Below are 24,228 nucleotides of genomic sequence, written 5' to 3'. Positions count from 1 at the left end.
TATGGGAATAAAAGGGAGAAGTCGAAATGTATAAATATGTTCCAAGAGGAAATAGTGCATGATCCTTGCCCTAGAGTATGGATTAATTTGAATGGGAATATGGTTTGCATGTTATTTGACACCGGGGCTGCTATCTCTGTGATGGGATTTGATAAATTTCGGAGTATTTGGTCGAGGGAATGATTAAAAGCGAAGACATCAAGATCCGGCAGTTGGATGGATCAGAAGTAGCCGTGATGGAAAATGTTGGACAATAGAGTGGAGATATTGGATTTATGGATAATTAATCGAAGAATAGAGACCGTATTGGGATGGGACTGGATCACGCGGATAGGTCCAGATTGTAATTTTTGGGGTATATTTGCTTGGTGCGGTATATTTGTACCTGTTGAAAGAGATGAGGGAAATCAATATATGAATTATTGGTATAGAGATAAATTACCTGGAATTGAGACCTTTTTTTTGGGGGGGGGGGGTGGAAGAGGAGAAATCGGGGGGAATTTTAGAGGAGAAATCGGGGGGAATTATAGGGGAGATATCGGAGGGAATTTTAGAGGAGATATCGGAGGGAATTCTAGGGGAGATATCGGAGGGAATTCTAGGGGAGATATCGCGGGAAATTCTAGGGGGGAATTATAGGGGAGATATCGGGGGGAATTCTAGGGGAGATATCGGGGGGAATTATAGGGGAGGTATCGGGGGGAATTATAGGGATTGTCGCGACTTTAGGAGAAAAGAGGGAAGAGAGGATTCTGAAAGGAAGGAATAAATTAATGATAATGAAGAATAAGAAGTAAAACTAGATGAAGTTCCAAAGGGTGAAACAAAATTGCAGAAAGAATGGTCGGAAAATGATGGTATGAAACAAAGAAATACCAAAAGAATATATAATCAAGAAATAATTATAAAGGAGAAAGAGACAGGGCGACAAAAAGACGAGGAATTTCGAAATGAAGAAATGGAATTTGCGATAATAAAAGTGCAAGAGGGAGTGCAAAGATTGGTGAATAATTATAAGGAAATCTTTGAAGAAAGTTTGGGATGCCTAAGAGATTATGAGGTAGATATCAAATTGAAGGAGATACATGTACCAAAATTTTGTGCGTTACGGCGAATACCGTTTGAATGGCGAAATGAAGTGAACAAGGAATTAGATCAATGGGTGCAAGAAGGCATAGTATGTCCTGTATAATATAGCGAATGGGCGACACTAAGGGTACCGGTGAAAAAGGCCAATGGAAAGCTCCGTTTATGCGCAGATTTTCGGGTCACGTTAAATCCGTGGGTGGTTTTAATATAATAAATTTTATATCATATTAAAGGGCTCTTCTAGAGTTATTTAATAAAGTTTAAATTATACCTTTAGCTTAATTACTTTTTGAGATATTTAAAATTAAATATGGTGTATTTTGAACTTTTCGCGTTTCTAAAGATGGCCATATCTCATGAAGTAAGCTGAGTTGAGAATTAAAATTTTATATTATTGCTAGTTAGTGTATATACTACCATCATGCAAATTTTAAAAAAAATCGAAGAGGGTCGGGGTGACAGTTGATTTGATATGGAATACAACATATATATGTAACGTTTTTTTTAAAAAAATATCGAAATTAGTATATCCAAATTAATCATATATTCATGGATATTACATATAAAATTGTTAAAAATCCCATGAGAATTATATAGGATTGAAAGGAAATATAATTGTAATAATCAGTGAAATATATATATTTAACGTTTTTTTAATATATCGAAATTAGTATGTCCAAATTAATCATAGATTCGTTGATATAATGTTTAACATTGTTTAAAAATTCTTAATATACCCAAACTAATTATAGATTCATTGATATAATATATAAAATTGTTGAAATTCCCATGTTGGGATAATATGTATCTTAAAGAGCAGTTTAATAATGTTCCAATCATATAATATTTTTTTTTATACGATTGATAAAATTTTTATGTTTCCCTCATTTTTTTTTGAAGAGAAATAATAGCATTATTGGCTCATAAAACGTCATAAATCAGATAACTTATGGTATAAAAAAAATGTTATGTGGTGGTGCCCAAAGAATAGTTTATATTGAATTGTCAAGTTAATAAATCATGGAAATGAATAAAATTGGTACAAGATTGTATCTTGTTGGAGAGGGAATAGAAGGGTGATGACAGTAAAAAAAGGGGAATAAACATGTTTTGAAAAGGATTATTGGAAAGAATAAAAGGAGGATTATCCAAAATTTTATATTTTAGATTCATTCAAAAAATAAATTATTAATAAAATTTAGTTGTAAAGAAATTTGTTTTTGTATTCAAGAAGTAGTTAAAAGTACATTATATATTTTTTTTATTATACCTTTCTTTTATAATGGGACTCAGAATGGCAGCCATCCATGAATGTATGTATCGGGAGAATATCACAATTTGAATTAGTATATTCCCGGGAAGGGTAGATGCAGAGGGAAATCGTTTGTACCAATCGAGACCCATTCTCAGATCCCCGCGAAGAAGACAAATAGCGCCATTTGAAATAATCAATGGAAGGGGGCGGGAGTCCGAATTGCCCGAACCCAATAATTCGGGCAGGCGCACGATAAGGAATGTTAGGTTGTGCTTCATCTGTGGAGCCCGAGGTCACTTGCAAGTTAGATGCCCCCGTGGACCCCGCCATGCTTTTGTGAGAAGGTATGATGACAGAAGAAATTTCATAGGAGCAAGGGATGAAAGTGATAGTGGGGAGCGGAGATGAGGAGCCTGGCCAGTTAGGACCATGTTACCCGCGGTGACAAGAGCGGAAAACATACAAACAACTACGGTGAGTTGGAGATTGAGCGACCGGTGGCGGTAGTGGAACCGTCGCGGGAGTCAGCACCAAATTCTAACAACAACGCTGAATGGCAGGAAGATTGGCCGTTAGTTGATATATCGGCCGAGGAGTTAGAGGAATTGTTTAGAGAACAGTAAGAAGATTTTTATTATATGTACTAGGATTTTTTTTGTAGTATAAGAAAAAATAAAGATAAATATATAATTGTAAAATAAATAAAAAAAGGGGGAAACATATGTGCGATAATATATATACAATAGTGTTGTTCACTTCCGCGTCAATGTTATTTTTTTTGTGTTTTCATGTTAGTTTTTTCTTCTTCTCTTTATATAGCAGGTTTAATTGTAATTAATGGGGGGGGGGGCGTGTTGTAAATATTTTTTTTGTTTTTATAGCAAGTCATTTTGAATATTTTTGTTGTCAATATTTTAATCAATATTATTTTTTTTTGTCAATATTATTTCTTTTAATCAATATTATTTGTTTTTTATCAATATTATTTTTTTTATTTATGTGGGTTATAAAAACCCTGAAAAAGAAGAATTTAATATTATATTTTTATTCTGTTTATTATTTGGAAATAAAAGTAAATTTATAAAAATAAGAAATTAGATTATATAAAAATAAGAAATTAAATCCTATAAAAATAAGAAAAGAATAAGATTATAACCAAAATAACATTATGTAAGCCTAAAGAATTTTCTCATGGCTAGCGGAAATGCTTGGACATTAGGGAAGGTAAATTGTTTAAATGTTGATTTTGATTTCAATACTAGTGCCCAGGCATCGTTAGTTGGGAAAGATATTTGGAAGAAAATAGGGCAACAAGTATCAAGTCATCCATTCACAGCTTATGGAAATCATCCTTTTGGTTAAAGGAGAAATTAACATTCATGCACAAATCGTAGCGTAAATATATTACCAGTAATTACACTCAACACAAACGATACTCCTTTAATTAGATTAGATTGTTGGATATATCCTTCAACATGGAAATGCAGCACCAGGTTTTGATCGAAATTGAAGAAAACAACATTGATACGACAAAGACATATGTATAATTTAAGAATTTTAGTCAAAAATAAAAATTAATTAACTAGTATATACAGATATTTGTTAATAAACCTGGATGTATTCTATATTTTGCTGGGAAATTTATTTAGAGGATTCTTCTGTTCCATAACAATTCCACTAAGAGATTACCGCTTCGTCAACCGATTCGCTAGAATATTACATTCCAATCCGGATACAACTAGAGAATGGAATACCCCTCCAGTATATGTATTCAAATCTAATGAGGAAATTAAGCTATATGCGGATTTTAAGCTCACTCTTGATCAATTTGATCATCATTATTCCAACTCTGGGGGATCTACTCGCGGGATGAACTTAAATATACAATAAATAATTCATCTAATGGCTGCAAACTTGAAAAGAAGATTGAATATCACAAGATTATTTAATTATGCAATACACAAAGGATACTTTCGATATCATAGGATGTCACTAGAGATTTATTGTGCACCAACTATTTTTTAGATATATATGGATAATTTGTTGAAAGATTTCCTTATGATTGGGGTTTATATTGATGGTGTCACTGTGTCAGGTAAAAATGACGAAAAGCTTCTCATTAATCTTCCAGGATTTTTAAAGCGGTTATAAAAATCCGGTTTAAAAATTAAATTTTTAAAAGTAAAATTTTTAGAAGATACTTCATTTTTAGAAGTGAACATTGACAAAACAGGAATTTATACGAGATAAAACAAAGTCAAAGCCACCTAGGAAGCTTCAACGCCTACAATCTACACCAGCTTAGAACTTTTCTCGGCTTGAATAATTATAATGAAGGATTCAGTTAAAATCTTCATAGAAAGTTTGCTCCTATACATTGATTGACGATTATCGAGGTTCTTTGGACATTGGCTACTGAAGAGCAAATTTTGAAAATATAAAACGTTATTGGCAACTGATAAGACATTAATGACATATTTAGCTGATTTGTCCCTTGTACTTTTAATGGATGCATTGATATGATACAGTTTTGCTATACAATTTACCTAATGAAATAAAAAAACCATATGCATATGCATCCAGGATGCTGATTCATTTACATAGATTACGCTCCAATAGATAACGAAACTAGCGCTTTGTTGTTTTAAAGAGGCCTACCAATTATTTTTGGGAGATGATTTAATTTAATCACGGATCATACGACATTATGACTTTTGATTGGCGAAAAAATTTAAAAAAATTAATAATCGTTCAACAATAAGGGCTTGAAATAGGTCTCCATATGATTTTGATATTACTTAAAGGTTTGGGAGAAAAATACTTTTATCTGATGCATTATTTCGATCTTATTAAGGAAGACACTATAAATCTCGATATTAAACAATAATTTTTGTCTTAAGGATTTAGGGATATTATGATGTCAGAGGATAGATTAAGACAAGAATCATTAATAGATAAGGAACTCAAGCCTGTAAATTATCAAATTTAACTAACTTGCAGAACATTTAATTAAATTGATGAGCCCGAGCTATTAAGTTATTTCTATCCCTGGAAAGAGATAGCAATGTAACGAGATATTCTTCAGTGGAATGGCAGGATTGTTATTCCGATAACATTCCGACGAGATAATATTTGTCGAGGTCTTGGCAATAATTGCTATGAAATCGATTTTTCTATTAAATTGTTGGTGCCTGGATTGTGTGAAATAGATGCGAATGTCAATAATTGTGCTGGTTGATAGGTTCACAGACCTAAAATATCAGAAGTGCAATTGTTGATGTAAAATATTACACATAGATATGGCGGAACAATTGGATTATTGTTATTGGTTAGATTCTTATTCAAAATGGGTAGAGGTAGCTCGTTTAAAAAAATACGAATGCCGACACAAATATTAGAAGGTTGTTTCCGACAACAGTCTACAATTCCTATCACTAGAATTTTAGTTGTTTTGCCAATCAAAAAATATTATTCATATTAAATCAACACCTTATAATAGGCAGATGGTAAAGTTGAAAGAACGATTCCTACACTCAAGAAAAGATATAGAGCTAGATAGAGGACCAGATTCTGGAAATGCCTTAAGAAATGTTTTTAAAACATATCGTATGAGTTAACATAATATCACTGGCCGCAGTCCTTCTACGATAACGTTGGGCAGGCAGGCATAAACCTGCCTCGATTGGGTAAGACCGAATGCCCTTAATGAAATAGAAAATTCGCATAATCTACAAATAATAAATTGATATTTAAAATGTAAGATACGATACTTTATAAATTTGTAGCCGAATTTGTGTACAGAACAAAAGTACGTCAGGCTGACGGAAAAAAATGATTATGTCAAAAAGTTATAATCATTCATATATTGTTTACGCTGATCATCTGTCGAAACGAGTGATGTTATCGCAACTAGGAGATGTGGCGCTACTTGATAAAACACATATTAAAATCAAATCTTAAAGATAAAATAAAATAAACCATGATCGTAATGACTTCATTAAACAAAAATAAAACATATATTATAATAAGATTCCACGAAAATATAATTTTTGATTATCATTCACAAAAAAATGGAAATTCATGTCCATGTGACACTAAGGTAATAAAAGGGGAAATATTTTAATTTATAAATGTCATTCTGCTATGTATCAAATTCTAAAAAAAATTCTATGTCACAAATAGAAATTTAATAAGAATGGTCCTCAATGGAATTTCGATAAAAATAATATGATAAATATATAATTTTATTTCTTAAAAATTAAAAACATAACTTTACACTACATATGGATTCAATAGACCGATTTTTATTTAAAACTACGTAATTTAAGATAAAAAGATTTTGTAGATTTTTAATAACAACAATACTTATATTTTAAAGATTGCACCATATGGTATTTGGAAATATAATCATAATTTTCAAATTTCGTATGTGTCTAAAAGACCCATGTTTAGTGAATTAAGGTATAACCTCTTTTTATTTGAACGATTAGCTTTTTTCTTATTTAAGTTTTATAATTTAGCCAAATAACTTATATTCTGTTTCTTATTCAAATTGAATTTTTTAACATTTGATATGCATAACTTATCATATTATATTTCATTATTCATATTTATTGGATCTAAAACTTTAACAACTTATATATTTTTATGAGCCTTATTTATTTTATTAAACTTACTTGTTAATTATAGTTTTATATCTTGATTTTGATGTAAAAAAAGAGAATTATGAAAATATTATCACTATATTTTAAATAGAACATAAATTAATTAAATGTTAATCTGCTTATTCACTTAACATTTAAAATAATAAATTTACGACAAATATGCAAAATTATGTATCCCTTATTATTAATTAAAAAATGGGCTAAGTTATTTAACACTTCCTTGTCTATTTAACTAGCTTTTTTTTGGTTTCTTGCTTAACTATCACATATTTTGAAATTATTAAAAAAAGATTCCTTATGAATTATTTTATTGAATATTTTTCAAGCTAAAAATAATTATATCTTCGAATGGAGGAATTAATTTTTATAATAATACATTTTAAATAATTTAAAATACTTAAATATTTTTATATAAAGTCGTTGTCTTAAAAATTTTAAATAGTGTTTACAACATATGATTATTTATAAGCCCTACGGGTGTAAAATAAATTATTTGAAACCTGATGTAAACTTCTTTTTTTTTACTATGGTTACAAAAATTGATTTAAATTTAATATAAATTTGCTTAAATAATCCAATTTTTTATTATAATGATATGTATTATTTTGTTTTCAATACAATATATCAAAATATAAATAATTAAAGCCTCAAGCATATGTAGTAAGCAAATAATTATAATATATTATATTATAAATATTTATCAATAATCTATATCAGCAGTTATTTTAAACTTAAATTTATTGTAGAACCGCAATTTAAAATGTCCTTTACTTAAATTTTATTTTAAATTTATGTTTATTATATTTTAAAAATTATTATAATATTAAAGAATAAGTAAGACTATTAATTTCGGATTAAATTTAGGTTATATTAATTATTTAACATCTAACCAACTAACATATCATCTTGGCATTCATTATTGTTCTTTAAATTCTTCACAATTTATTAGAAGTAAAAAATTATTCCACTTATCTTTTGTAAAATAAATAGTAATAGTTTAAATTTTTTATTAAAATATTAATATTATAGATTAAATTAAATATGAATGACAATACTAAGCATGATACTAAATCTAATAACAACAGCACTACTGAATATTTGGCCCAATTGCTTAAAGATAAAAAACAAATTACAACATTTCCCAATTTATTCATGCACCTAGACCGGCTTTTAGATGATGGTAATGTTTAAGAATTACTATTTAATATAACTGCTTACACAAATTTATTAACCTATATGTACTAATTTATAAGAATATATGCTTACAATTATATATAACAATAGGTGCAGTCTTAACCAAATTAGAGGTCTCCATAATACTAAACCCATGGGTTAGGTTGGTTCATTATAATGATTTTCTTTTGGGTCAGGTCTGTTTTTTCTAGGTGATGCTTCTAGTTTGGAGACTTTTTAAAAATAATTTTGCTAAATCATATTTTGATTGTATATTATTTTAAAATTTTGTTTATTTTTAGATTATTTCTTATAACATACTAAAAAATCTATTGGGTATTTTTTTTAAATATATTTTTTGATTGTTATTGCATTGGGTGATAAATATGGAATTAATTTTGTGTGAGGTTGGGTATAGAAAAAATTTTAAGAGTCAGGTTCCAAAAATGATTTTCTTCCTATAGGTTGGATTGGTCAAAAATGATCGACTTACAGATGCTCCATAAGATTTTTGAATTTGACATCCTTATATTCAATAAAAAAAACATTAAAATTCATATACATTATTAAAATTCTTTCATTTTGTTAAGATTAATGACAAATTATTTTTCTTTTACAAAAAGCCCTGCTTAGTTTTTTGTATGTTTTATAATTGATTTACTCTTAATTATTTTAAATTATTTTATTATGTTTTTTTAAAAAAAAAGTAAATAATATAAAGATAAACAACTGCTTTACAAAGTGTTACACAATAATCAAAATTTGTGTTTAATAGATTTGTCTATTCCTAGGATTTAATATATCTTTATTATAAATAAATAACCTCATTGTTAAAATGTTTTTCTCAGCAATATCATTGTTACTTGTTATTCTTCTAAAAATGTGCACTCTAATCATATGCATGTTTTTTTTTAATGTGGACTTATTCTCAACTTGATACATGTTAAGATTTGAAGTTGAGAAAACATAACTAACATTTAATATTATCAATAAGTATTTCCAAACTTTTAAAGATTTGATTTAACGAGACACTGTAATGTATTATTACATATGAATATAATGTTATAATTACTATTTTTATTTGAATTTGTATAAATGAAAGAACGAGAAAGGAAGGTATAAAAAAATATATTGCTAAATCTTTGAATTCTAAGAATACTATATATTAATCATTAATTTTTTTGAATCAAATTTAAGAAAGAAAAATTAACTTAGAATTATTTATCCTTGTGACAAATTTAAAATTTCATTCATAATTTTTTTTAGAATCTAACGCGTTTCTCATAATTCAAATTTCGATATACGATCTTTTCACATGCTGCATTTTTATTATTTATGAATTGCAATTTAATATTTTATTTTTATAAATCATAAAAAAGCGTAAAAACGAGGTTTCCTCTAGTTTTATAAATTAGATCAAAAATTAATTTATTTTTAAATATTTTTCGGAAAATGTTAATATTTTTCTTTTAATGAAAAACTACCATTTAAAATAGCTGTCTTTTTTGGGGTTGATCGATAAAATATGCCTTTCTTTCTTCATATCTGATTATCGAATTTTAAATCCATTTTTTGTTATTGAAAAAATCATTTTGCTTAAATTTTTGGTTGCGATTTGCGATAAATGTTTGCATCAAAGTACTGATAGTCCGAGTAGGTTTTTTTTGTGCGTTTATCATTTGCTCCACTTTGTTTAAAAAATTATATTCATGTTTCGTATGTATTCCTTGATAACTCAACTAAGGTCATATCCGGGGCCGTAAATAAAAAATAATTAGTAGGGAAGGGAGCAGGGGCTTAATTTTTTTTTTGCATATTTTGATCAGAAATTGCATATATATATATATCAGAGACCTGCAGAGGTACCATTTGCATCGCCAAGCCCGGTCCGGATTTTTTTTTTGAAAAAAATATTTCAGGTCCTGCTTAGACTTTTAAAAAATATATTATATTTATTGTTGATTTTTATAGCTAACTCTTCTCTTCTCTTCTCTTCTCTTCTCTTCTCTTCTCTTCTCTTCTCTTCTCTTCTCTTCTTCTCTTCTCTTCTCTTCTCTTCGAAAGAAAGAAAGAAAGAAAGAAAGAAAGAAAGACCGATTTTAAATATTTGGTTTATAAAATGTACGGCCCAGCGGCCCATGTACCCGGGTCGGACCTGTAATATATGTCAATCGTATTCGAACGAAAATTGCCTAATTCGATCACTTTTTTTATGATGAATAAAAATTAGAATATGAATTAGGTAATAAATAAAAATATGTAATGAATCATAGAAAAATATAAATAATTGATAAATAGCTAAATTATGAATAATAATAATAATTTATGTAATATTAACCAAAATTATGCAATATTAATGATAATTTATAGCAATTTTAATATATTTTCTTCTTCTAAAATTTACTTCTAAGTGTATGAAAATTGCCTGAAACGCAAAATATTTAATATCTCATGAGAGGGCGAGGAATTTTGTGAAGGGGGGTGAAGCCTCCAAATCCCCCCCTCCTCATAGATGCGGCTCTTGCCATATATCAGCATTCTAGTTTATGAGATTGAATCTTTAGAGTTTATTACATTAGATATAAAAAATTAAACTTAAATATATTGTTAATAATTTATATTTGGTGATAAATATATTTCTACTCCCTTTTAAATAGGGAGTTTATTAAAACTAAAAGTAAATATACAGACGTTAATAAATAATACAAAAGCCCTGAATATCCCTTTTCGGAAAGATATTTTTGCAACGTTCGATTTTTAATTTACTATTAACGCTTTTGGTATACTTTTAGCTTTGTCGAAAAGGTGGGATTTGGTTTTCTTCAAAGAAAAAAAATAAACTACTCTTTGACTCGCTAACTATAAAACATGATATAAAGAACTTCATAAATTTTAAAATATATATAAAAAATGAATATTAATTCACTTTACCACTTTTATTATTTTTTGCCGATAAAAAAATAAACTCTTTCATTATCTAATTTACTCATTGCTCAATTTGCTCCACAAAACAAATATATTTTTTTATTAAAAAAAAGACCATGAGCAGTCAAAGTTGTCCGATGCATTCTCTATCGTTAGAAATACATTAATTTTTTTAAAAAAAATATTATTTTGCATTTTATTGGCATTTGGCACAAAAATAAAAAAATAATATTATAATTTATTTTTTATTTTTACAAATTTCGTGTTAGTTTATAAAAAAAAAACAGAAGAAGATTCTCTTATGAGTTATGACAGATTGAGCGCATATGGTGGGCAGATAAGGCTTAGAGCAAGAAAAAATTTTTTTTGTATTTTAATCTGTTTGCTTTACTTTCTTCGCGAAAAATTTTTTTTTAAAAAATAAAAGGCATTTACACTAATTATTTGGGGGTTGGCGGTGCAATTTTTATTTTTAATTATCGTACCACTCACGATGTTTTATATTTTTAAATGATTATTTTAGTTTAAAGTTCGTAGATAGAAAGAAAAGAAAGAGCGAAGGAATATAACTAAAACGGATTACAATGGAAGCCGAAGATTATTATAAATATTTGGGCAAAGCGAATAAAACAAACGTTTTTCTTTATCTATGAATTGGCACATTAGAAGCTCTTTATAAAAAAAAAGATTTTATTTAGAGGGGTAAACGAAAGGAGACCATCTTTTCTGATCAAATTTAATTTATAGCTTATTTTGATATTTAAAATTATTTTAAAAAAATAATTAATCTATTTTGAAAGGATGCTAACCCCATGTCCATATTTTATTTTGTTTACATCAACAAAAAACCTAAATAAAATATACTTTACTTATAATATTAAAATCTTTCTTCCTTTTTTCTTTCTTTCTTTTAATTTATAAAAATATTTCCTAAAATCTAGTTTGAACGGTACCGCAGACAGGGTTGCCAGGTCTCCCCTCATCAGCAGGAGACTCCCGCGATTTTTTATTTTACACGCAGACATCTCTCTCCCGCAAAACTAACGCAATTTTTTTAAACATTTTAACGTTTTTAAGATATAAATTAGAGATCTGCAAAGTTAGGCCCGGCCCGAGGGGCTCGGGCCTAATTCTATTTAAAATAATTGGGTTCGGGCCGGGCCTAATATTTTTTTAAAAAAAATCGGGCCGGGTCGGACCTTAAATTTTTTTTAAAAATATATCTAAATTCATCAAGTTATTTTAAATTTTTTATATAAAATAAAAATATTTGATTTTATTTATTGAAACTAAACTACATATAACATATGTCTTTTATTTTGAGTAATTATAAATATAATTTCTATATTTAAATAAATTCGGGCTGGGCCTAGTCGGTAAATTTTTTTAAAAAAAAATCGGGCTCGGGCCGGGCCTGCAAAACTTTTTTAAAAAATTTCGGGTTCGGGCCCGGCGGCAAAACTTTTTTAAAAAAAATTTCGGGCCGGGCTTGAAAAATTAGGCTAATAATTTTGAGAAACAGTAATTGATTATTTTTATCAGAGACCTGCAAATCCGGCCAGGCCCTATTTTATTTTTTACTGGGCCTGGCCTGAACATATTTTTAAAAAAAATATCCGGGCCGGGCCGTATATTTTAAAACCAAATATTTGAAATCGCCGTTAATAGCTATAAAAATCAAAAATAAATAAAATATTATTTAAAAAAAATCTGGACCGGACCTGAAAATTTTTTAAAACGAAAAAATTTTTTTTAAAAAAATCCGGGCCATTTAAATGGTACTTCTGCAGGCCTCTGATTTTTATATTAAAATAAATTTTAATTATTTATTCAAAAAACATGGCTCTTTCCTTTCAATCCTTACCTTAATCATATGTATTTTTATCCAATAATAAACATTATTCATATTTTATATGTGTGCTACCTATTTTACAATTATAAAACGTTACTGACTTTGTTAATATCTATATAAAGTAATTATGGCCCGCAAAAAAAAATTTTTTCAGCAATTTTTATATTTCACCCGCAAAATATAAAATTTCTCCCTCAATTTGAAAATTTTGACCTGTCAACCCTGTACGCAGATAGTTATTAATTCTCTCTTAAAACAAGAGGAATGGGGGCAGAATATAGTTTCATTTTTCGGTTATTCGCGATGGGAAGAAATTTGAGAGATTATGGCTTACTTAAATTTTAAGAAAATGACGATTGATTTTGTTCAATTGATCAGAGAAAATTGTTCAAAGCAAATTTATTTTGTACTTTTCTCTCATTAAAAAAAGAGGAATGAAAGAGTTTCTGATAAAAAAATTTTTTTTAGCATCTTGATTTCAATTTCCGATTTTATTGGTAAAGGGGGTGGCGACTATTTAGTTCATTTTTCTGGTGCATAAAATGTTTGAATACTCAGAATCCGGTCACTAAACAGCCGCAAACGTTCACCCCACCCGCCTGCATTGAATTTGTTAATTCAAATCGTTTTTTTTAGCGCACGCTTGAATAGGAAAAAAAAATATTCGCCTTTAAATGATAAAACCGACACGATATTATAACTCTTATTAACAAGCTGTGCTTAATAAGTCTTGTTTAAACGCTTAACATTTTTATTTAATACCTAGAGGAACGGCGTTACCCACTTGCTAACACCGGATAGGGGCCAAAATCTTGATTTATTTAAAAAATTAAATCGCTATTTATTTTTTATAAATCAAGTTTTATATGTATATCTTCCTGGAATAAAATATAATCCCCGAGGAGAAATTATATTAAGTTGAATTAAACATCTGTTTTTCTGCGAAATTCGTTAAACTCTAATGGATTGACTAAAAAACACCAGTTTATAAATTAACAAACAATTTTATTGTAATGTATGATTATTTTAATTTAACTAATACTTTATTTTTATATAAAATTAAAAAAACTAGGATTAAAATTAATATTTTTTATATAAAACTATGAAAATCTTCTTGTATCCAAAATATTAATATACATCGATAAGGGTAAATTGTTCTTATATTTTTTTTAAAGGAGTTTATTACATTAAAAATTTTAATTTTTATTTCCGGTTAGCTCAGTATTAATCAAATTTAACAATTGATTTCATCGTTTGTGGCAAAATATAGTAAAATAGGATAATATTTTTTTGAAAAAATTGAAAACTAATTATTTAAATTATAAGCTAATAAGGAAATTGGCTTAAAATTGTGATTTTTAAAAAAGCATTGATTTTAATCATGATTCATTTAAACAATTGGATTAAATCATAACAATCCTAGCGATGTCTTATTCAAACTTTTTAATTTATAACATAGAATTAAGTAGGATGGACAATCAGTTATTATTTCTATCAAATTTAAACATTATTTGGCTCAGATAAAAAGATATACTTTTTTGTTAATGTTTTGGTTGACCTATTAAATTTGTTTATATTATTATTTTTGTTATTTTAAAATTCGAAACAAAAATTGATATTTGTATTGTATTGTATGTATATCACTTTAATTGTTATTTTAATATAAATGATAATTAGATATATTTTCGAAATTTTTAAATAATTTGGAAAAAATGCTTAGATTTAAAAAAGAGACCTGGGAGGGATGGCCTCTAAATCATTTTTATTCTTTACAGTTTATTAACTAAATATACTAAAAGTAATATTTTCAAATTTCTTAAAATATATTATTTGATTGGGTAGAAATTGGTAAAGTCAGGGCTCTTTTGCTCAATTCTAATTGCAATACCAAATCGGAACCGCTGGATCTCCCTGAACCAACGGGTTCTATGGTCACACTCTCCGATAAAATTTACGTGCCCACGAAGGACTATCCCGAAGTTAGTAACTAACTTTATAATATAAGAAATTACGCCGTTACTCATTTTAGCCTATACAAACAATTGTATCGACGGCCATTTATAACTCAAATATAAGTCTCCTTTTTTAAAAATGGAGAGAAAGTCAATCTTTGGTGATTTAAGTGTTAAATTATTTAATTTAAAAAGTGATTTTTTATGTGTTAAAATATTTGATTTAAAAAGCATTTTTAAAATATAATGAAAATTTGAAGATTTAAAAACAAAGGATATTAGCATATTATGTTGGAATTTATTTTATAATAATTATTATAAATAATTAATCATTTTTTCATTATTTACAGTCACATTTTACAGTTTGTCAGAATATTATTAGTTATATTTTGATTAATTTTGTTCTTTTTTTTTTTACTGTAATTCATTTTTTATGTGGTTTATTTTTATGCATTCAATTTTACACGCTTTCGTCTTTGTTATTGTTGTACCTTGAGCTATGTTTTATTTTTTATATATGTAGTGGGCCTTATTCAATGATACATAATGATTAGTGTTATTAAAAGTTTAATATTCTTAATACCTTCTTTTTTTTAAAGTAACTTTATAATTTTTTTTTTATTGAAGAAAATAATTTTGCGATTTACAAATTTTTTTAATCAAAAGAATTTAAATAAAAATACAATTTTAAATAAAAGAAATTATTTGCACTGGGGAATAAAAAAAAATTAATATTTATTTTTTAAACAAAAAAAATTGGACAATTAAAGTTTTATTTTAAACCATATGGAGAATTGGTGTCTAAAAATGACGTTTTTACCTGAGCGGTTTATGTAAATATAGTTTTTATTAAACGACTCGATTTTTAAAAACTGTTAGCCCATTATTTTCGCTAAAAAAATATTACGCAAGTCTCGAAATTTCTTTAATTGATGTTCAAACCTTTCTGGTATCTATGAGCAAAATCTCCAGGCTTGCATGATACTTTTTGGCTAAAATATTGGGCTCACCATTTTTATCAATCGAGACGTTTTAACAATACTACTGTAAATATGACATTACAGTTCATTTTAAATTCGGGGAATCATTCTTATTAAAGATCGTGTGATATATATATGTCGTATTAGGATATGGAAAATATCTTAATTTTAAATAATTTACTGATAAGGAATTTTTAAATTTGGATAATCTTATTTAACCGGAAATTTATTCCGGTACATATAGAATAGAATACCCCAATTATGAATTTTAGACAATTCTGTAGTAAATTTTTGAATCACACTTAATTTACATTTTTTTTTATATAATCGATTTTTCATATATAAACTGATTAATACACAAAATGTAATGGTAAAAATTATATAAAATTCTTTTGATCGTTACTTTACATATGCCGGAATACATTTCCGGTCAAATCAGATTCTACAAATTTAAAAATCGTTCCCCTCAATAAATTATATAAAATTGAGTTTCGAGTCCCCATGGATTTCATATCTCACGAGATACATATATAATATATATATAAATAATTAGCATATTTTTCATTAAATAACTTGTTACTTTTGTCTTTGCATTCCAAATGCACCTAGTTATTGTCATTTGTCACATTTTTTTACAATACTAGTTACCGCTATATATGTTGACCGGCATTTTAACAATACTAATAATTATCATTTCATAGTAAAATCTATTTTAGTTTTAAATGTTTTATTAATTTATATATAAAAAAAATAGTTTAATTTTATTGGGAGAATTTTGGGTCCGCGAGGTATGACAGCCAAACATTTAGAACAAGAAACCGGCTGCAAAATCATGATCCGCGGCAAAGGCTCAATGAGAGACAAGAAAAAGGTCAACGAATAAATATTTTTTTTAATTATAGCTCCTACCTTTAAACTCGGACGTTGCTCACCTTAATTTCTCTTTACGATACATAATAGAAAAAGATATGCACACCTTGACTTTTTTTTAAATATCATAGGAAGGATTAGTCGATTTAATTTTTCAATGTTAAATTTGGTAATTAAAAAAAAATTAAATTATGTCTCTTGGGCATATTTTATCTTTAAAGAATAAATTTAAAATTGTCATATTGATATTGATTGAATTTTCTCCTTTTTGCAAGGTTTATCTTATTAATCATTATCTCATAATCACTCCGATTTCTTGTTTATAGATTATTTATTTTTTTGTTTTGAAAAAGAAGAAAAGATTTTTTAAATATTTTTAACGTATAAATTTAAAATAAATAATTTCGCATAAGATGGCGCTAAATAGTATAAAGGTTAAAGGTAGATTTTTGCTCATAAATTATAATAAAAATTTAAATTCGAACTCTATATTATGCCAAAAAAGAAATTTTTTTTACAAAGAGAGCCCATTTTAAAAAGAATAATCAATCTGACCAGATAAAAGTTAAATTTATAAGATTAATACACTATGATCCCAAGTTAAATAATTTTATATAAATGAAATTATCGTATAACCCATTCCTCCGCCTTAAACTAATGAGTAAGGAAAATTAAAAAACTCAGGTCTCCGTTGTTTCTCCGCGAAATAACGGGAAGCTATACGGGACTCACTTCAATTTTTCCGAAGGGGTATAGGTTGCCCCCGTCGAGGCCCTTGTGGGTCATTCATTCATTTCACTTTTTCGGGGCTCCGCTGTTGGAAGGTCAAAACCTTCCGCAAGAGCGTAACCGGAAATCGAGTGATTGGATTGATCTTCAAGCAAGTCTTTAGCGGGTAGAAGCGATTTACCCCGTAAATTAAAATAATTCAAATATATTATAATTCATGGTTGGATCGATATTTGCACAAATTTTATTTCTATTATATCCCTTAAATATTATATTATTCTCGTCATCTGGTGAACATATCATAAAAACGATTTTCCATCCAAATTTTTTTTTTAATTCTATTTAAAAAAATAGGGCTGGGTATTTTTTTGCGCCTGGCTTAGGCCGATAAATGAATAAAAATTTGAGAACTCCTCATAATTTTAAACGTTCTATATCAGATTACAGTTTATATAATTAAATTTCATTTCCATCGGAATTTGTTTAATATTATCTCAAAATTTCATGAAAATGATAAACACTTTTGAAATTACAGTTTGTGTGTGTTTTTGTTATTAACTTAAAATATTATATATAATAAAGCAATAAAAAAAATTGAGAGGATTTTTCTTAAAAACCTATTAACATATTATTTTATTATTTCCCTTTTTGATATATTTTTTTGCTCATAGTAAATGAATAATTTTCCTAGCCACTGCTGAAATATTTTTAACTCACCTTAAGTTATAGTCATTTAGATTTGACTTTTAAACAACACGCATATTGATTAATTATAGGAGGAACAAAATAAGGGCAAACCTAACTGGGAACACCTGGGTGACGAGCTGCACGTCTTGATTACCATAGAAGACACCGAAGAGCGAGCTATAATGCGAATGAATAGGGCTAAGGATGAGATAGCTAGATTATTGATACCTGCGGTAAACGAAGCTCACTCGAATAATTTTATATAATCATTCTTTCTTTTTTTAATCCTAATTTAATACCCTATATTTTATATTTTAAATCACGCTTTCTAAATTCAAGGTGGAACATTACTCGGTTAGTTTCATGTTTTTTTACGTTGTTCGTAAAATTTGTCTTGTAACTTGAATAGTTAATTACGATCATATATTGTTGATTTTTAAAAAAATAAATCAGGCCGAAGGTGAGGATGAGCTAAAAAAGATGCAATTGATGGAATTAGCCATTCTAAATGGAACCTTCAGGGATCCTAATTGCAAAAGTACATATTTTGCTATGTATAAATTTTTAATTAATATATTTATAATCAATTCAGACATCATTAAATTTAATAAAAAATCCTATATTTGATACTTTTCTTTTAAATTAGGCTTTATCTTCTATATTATCAATCATAAAATTAGACAACTCCCAACAGATCAACCACATTATCGCCAACTCTTTCAATTCTTTAAACACCTTGAATACTATAAACAGTATAAATTCGCTCAACAACCTGAATAACGGAACTCCTCTGTCCCATCACCATGCTCATCGTTTAACCAGTACTCCAATGGGTCACGGGGGGCATACTTTTATCCCGGCAGGAAGTTTAGTGCTAACCGCCTTATCTCCCTCGGGCAGCCCTGGATCACCTCCTCTTATGACCGCTCACCACCCTTACCTCTTTCATCAACACCACCCCCATCTCAATCATTTGAATAATGAAACAGCATCTCATTCTCCTTCTTGCAATGGATCAAGCACAAACAGTTCCTCCATTTCTTCCTCTCTCTCGACTTCTACTTCGTCCTCTTCGATCAGACCTTTCCCTCCCATAGCCAACCTTAATCCCGCTCCGCAGCAATTCGCCTTGACTCCTTATATCGAAACTGCAACCGGTGGAGCTGCCGGTCATTTTTTATATTACGATCCACTTAACGGTCATTTGAGCCACTTGAATCACACCCAACCTCAACCCTATTTCGACGCTCGGACCGGTAACGCGGTATTCGAATACCCCTTCGAAGGTGCCATCGCCCATTTCGGTGCGTTTGTTCATTAATACTTAAATCAGAACTCTATGAAGGACTATCATTTAAATTATTTACAAATATTAAGTAACTGCACTCCTCCATAGCAAATTGTAAAGGAAGATAAAAAAATTTTTTTAGTGATTTTGACCAAATTTCAATAAAATTTAATAATATATTCATATCATTATATTACTTCTACATATAAAAACATCGCTTCGATTTTTAAGGGATATTTTTATTTTATTATTCCATTTTATTTTACGAAGGGTTAAATTTTTTTAGAACAAAATATTTAATTTTGTTAGGAGGTGGAATTATATTTTTTCCGACGAATCATTTTGCATTAAGATTTTTACATTTTTGATATTCTTATCACATATCTTGTGCGAAAAAATATTTTGTTTTTCCAAAATATATTTTTTTTTGATAAATGCAATTATTGCGAAATTTATTTTAATGGCAGTAATTTTTTGCTTACCCTCACCACACCATGAAATGTGATGCTTAATTACCTTCTTTCTTTTTTTAACTTTTAGTTTAAATAATTTATATTTTGACAAAATTTAAAAATAAAATAACCAAATTATTTATTTAAATTATAAATTTAATTAATCATATTAAAATAATGCATATATAATTATTTAAATTTCTTTATATTATTTATTATATTTATTTAATATAAACCTGTATATTATTTTTTTTTAAAAAGACATGATCTTTAATAAAAAAAACCAAAAAGTACTCAACTAAAAATTAGACCCGGGGCAATAGTGGAACTTTTAAAAACAAATTCCAAATTTATAATAAAAAAAAATTATAAATTATATAGTAGGAAAATCTCAATTGTAAATTATTTTAACTACAATTTTTTTTTATATATTAACTTGCAATTTTAAAAGCAAAAACATTTTCCTTTTTTATATACTTTATATCCTATATTTTGTATTAAAGATTTGTTTTTTATTTATTGCTCAAACTCAAATCATGTGATATAATAACTTATTCTTTTTTAACGAAAAAAAATTGAATCTTAGATTTTTCGATCTTACCTTTTTTAAATATTATTATCATTGTTCAAACTTAAGTCTTAGCCTCTTACCCCCCTCCCCCCATCTGTTTTATTAAATCACTTTTTAAAGAATGATAATCAGATTTTAAAGTTGAAAACGCCATCTACAATCAAAATTTATTTTTTATAATTATATATATATAAAATTATATATATTTATGTTAATCAAATTAACTGTTTTTTATATATATATTCTTAAATAAATTACGAATTCGAAAATTGAGATTCTTCTTAAGGTTTATTTTTAAAAAAGTTTTATTTCTTTTTACAATATATATATATATATACATTTATATTTTTTAAATAGGTGCTATAAACAAGCTTAGAAAGATTGTTTTGAATAGGGAGCATCCATACAAACTAGGATGATAGATATTCATATTTAGATAGACGTTATGCTCTGGCTCGTTATGTAAACATAATAATATCATTTTTTTCTCTTTCTATACCACATTTTAAGTAAATTTCTTGTTTAATCGTCCTCCATGAAAAAAAGGATGCTTTATGTTGAGTTATCATAGTAAAAGTATTATTAAGTCTAAGATAAGCTCTGGGTAGCCAAATATTTCTGGTAGAATTTAATATTTCAAAGCATTCTTTCATCTATAGAATTGTTTCCAGTTTTTTTTTTGAAATTCTCAATTAATATTGACTAACCATAATAATCATTTATTTTATTTAACATCATTAGAAATAACAATTATATTCGGCCACATCTCACTATTTACACAAATCTACTACTTACTAAAACAACTCACACAATACTTACTCGAGTTTGACAGTTAATTATTAACAAATCGTTTTGACATCTTCACACTCTTTATTAATCATATGTTTGTTTCAAAAATTTTACACCACCTAAAAAAATATATATTTATTTAACTTATATAATCAAATAATATTAATAAATTATTGATGAAAATACTATAATATTTGAAATTATTAACAATGTGATATTATATAATAATTCATATATTACTTTATAAAATTTGTAATTATCATTTACAAATAGTAGATGTCTCAAAAAAAATCAAATTAATCTCAATTTTATATATATATTATCATTATAAGTTTTTTTTTGCTCTTAATTATTTTGTTTTTTTAAAGTCGAAAAGCATAAACTTGTCAAAATTGTACTATTTTTTTTGGATAATTCTTATCACAAAGTACTAGCAAGTGTATGCTCCTTTATTACATATTTAGTTTAGACAATCTATTATATATGTATTAAAAATTTAGTTCCCCCTTTTAAAGGATATTTAAATTTTTTTTATAAAAATATTTTTGTAATTTAGAAAAACAAATTTTTATTCTTATTAGTTAAAATGTTGAAAATAAAATATAATGGACAACCTCGTATAAGTTATTCATAGAATAATGTAAGTAACATTAAAAAGCAAAAATGTTAATGTATATTATTTTTTACGATAATCAAAAATATTGCGCGCTATATTTATTATACATTACTTTGCTATATTTACATATATATATATATACAATATTTTGAAAAAAAATGCAATAAAAAAATATAAATCAAATTATTTTTAAAGAAGCTATATTAATCGAAAAATTAGTTTTACCTCCAACTGATAAAAAAAAATTTCATATAGAGAAATCCTAGCATCACAACAGTAGTGTTATTAAACGTTTTTTCAACTTATCCCAATATTTTCGAGAGATTTTGCTCATAGAGTGCAAAAAGGTTTGGACAAGAAATCTCCGAATCGTTTAACAACACTACACGTCATGGCTTATGGCTGAATGAGGATTTTTTTGATCATATGACTACATGGTAAAATCATAAGTTACTTTAAGATTTATAACTCCACTAATGGTCATCAGTTCAGCCTCCTGCAAAATACATCTAAGTGGAGTCAAGACTATATATTATTCAATGGACTATATCAATAAATCTGATGGTTTTCATTCAAGTTTGGTAGGATAGATTTGAGCGATCGTTCGCGTTGCCTATTTAATAGGGTTGTCACAGAATTTGGTCAAATAACTAATATTTTAATTAAGGACTTATTAAGATCTGATCTTGGAACTAAGGTTATAAATGAACAAAAAAATATTTTAAGAATCTTGAAAATTTTTATGCTATTTTGAAAAGAAAAATATAAATGCTTATATGGAAAAAAGTAAAGATTGTGAGGAGAATGAAGAAGACTACTAAATAGGTTTTTTAAAAGAATGGTATTTTGAAATATTTGTAAGAAAGAAACAGGTTTATAAGGCCATAGAGAGATTAATAGCTGTTTTAATTGGGAAGAAAAATAGCAATAAAAGGTTTTTCAAAATATTTACGAGAATATATAAGATATTTGTCTTGAGCAATGTCATTATGAAAAGTATGCATCTTTTATTTGAAAAATAGATAGGTAGCAGACAAATTTTACATTAAACTAAAAATGTATAATAGAGAAAGTCGCATTAATTTGGAGAAATAATGGGCAAAGATTCACGAAAGCCAGCATTCATAATAGATATTATTTAAAGAAATTTATGTTTTTATAGTTGTATCAGACTATAGTGTTATTAAATCATAGATCATTCTAAGTAACTGGGAGTCTAATGCAAAAAAAAAATGGGTAACTTGAAATAAAATAAGTTATTAAATCATATGATCATTAGAGATAACTGAATTTAAAGTAAAAAAGCGACATTAACTTTTTTTAGTATGATGATGATATGTGTGATATTAAGGATGTGCTAATAAAATAAATAATTTATGATCGAAAATATTGAGTTGGGAAAAATATTTTTTGAAATTTTTCTAAAAAAAAGGGTTAGAAAAATATTTTAGGATGTTCCCTAAGTTTTGTTTTAAGAAAAAATATGGTAAAAACAGTGCAATAAAATGTGTGGTTTTCAGAAAAGTTAAAGTAAATATTAAGAAAAAATATTTAGTAGAGGCGGTAAAAAATTTGGGAGAAATTGTGGAGAAAACGCGTGGTTTTATTTGAGACAAAAATATCGCAGAAAATACGAGATAAGATGTAAGGTTTAAGAGATTTTTCAGGTGGGATGTTATAATATGACTACCTTAGATATGTTGAACAAGTATCAATATTTAATGGTTAACAAGCTTCAGTTAATAAATAATTAGAATTAGCAATGGGCTAGAAGCTTAATTTTTTAGAAATCGTTAATGGTTTACAATCTGTCATGAAAGGAGAAGATGGCGGAAATGAAAGATAATTATATTTAAAAGTCAAAAATCTCAATTTAAATTTATTTTAAAATAAAAAAAAGTTCATTAAATAAGTTTTTTATAGCTTATTTTTTAAAAATTCAAAACCATCTGTTAAATGTAAAAACTTTCAATAAAGATTAACTTCAGATATGAAAAAAACAGAATTTTGAAGAAGAAAAATTTTACTAAAATAATTTTGTGATTTCATTTTGAAAGATAACTTTTTTATGCATGAAAGTTACAAAATATTTATACTAATAAAAAAGAAGATTTTATTTACGTGTCCTAAACCTGGTTTAAAAATTTACAAAAATAAAATCATTTTCAGAAGTTTTAAATTTTAATCTATTAATGGTATAAATGTTAAAATTTGGAATTTTTAAAATTTTTTAAAAATATATTTAAAGCATGTTTTTTTTTATCAAAAATAGTTTCTTTTTTTTAAAGTTTCGAAAGTTTATGAATTATATTTTGAATATTTAAAACACAGCCTTA

General features: G+C 27.0%; 1 protein-coding gene across 3 annotated transcripts; it reads left to right on the top strand.

Annotated features, from left to right (window-relative positions):
- Positions 1-7,515: 7,515 nt before the first annotated feature.
- On the top strand, positions 7,516-21,400 carry LOC135922957 (KH domain-containing RNA-binding protein QKI-like). Of its 3 annotated transcripts, none has more exons than XM_065457509.1 (8): positions 7,516-7,668; positions 14,801-14,937; positions 16,645-16,761; positions 18,266-18,409; positions 18,630-18,714; positions 18,857-19,480; positions 20,845-20,949; positions 21,229-21,397. In XM_065457509.1, the coding sequence occupies exons 2-7, from the start codon at positions 14,887-14,889 to the stop codon at positions 20,904-20,906; spliced, it is 1,083 nt and encodes a 360-aa protein (XP_065313581.1). In that variant the 5' UTR covers positions 7,516-7,668; positions 14,801-14,886; the 3' UTR covers positions 20,907-20,949; positions 21,229-21,397. The 3 variants fall into 3 exon arrangements, with proteins under 3 accessions (XP_065313581.1, XP_065313582.1, XP_065313580.1); XM_065457510.1 differs by lacking the exon at positions 7,516-7,668 and adding an exon at positions 7,813-7,959; XM_065457508.1 differs by lacking the exon at positions 7,516-7,668 and adding an exon at positions 8,038-8,188 and having other exon boundaries at positions 21,229-21,400.
- Positions 21,401-24,228: the final 2,828 nt, after the last annotated feature.

The sequence above is a fragment of the Gordionus sp. m RMFG-2023 genome, chromosome 1 (genome assembly GCF_954871325.1).
Source record: "Gordionus sp. m RMFG-2023 chromosome 1, tfGorSpeb1-WG-v2, whole genome shotgun sequence".
NCBI lineage: Eukaryota > Metazoa > Nematomorpha > Gordioida > Chordodea > Parachordodidae > Gordionus > Gordionus sp. m RMFG-2023.
Note: the sequence above shows the minus strand (reverse complement) of the source record. Positions and strands in the feature narration are given on the sequence as shown.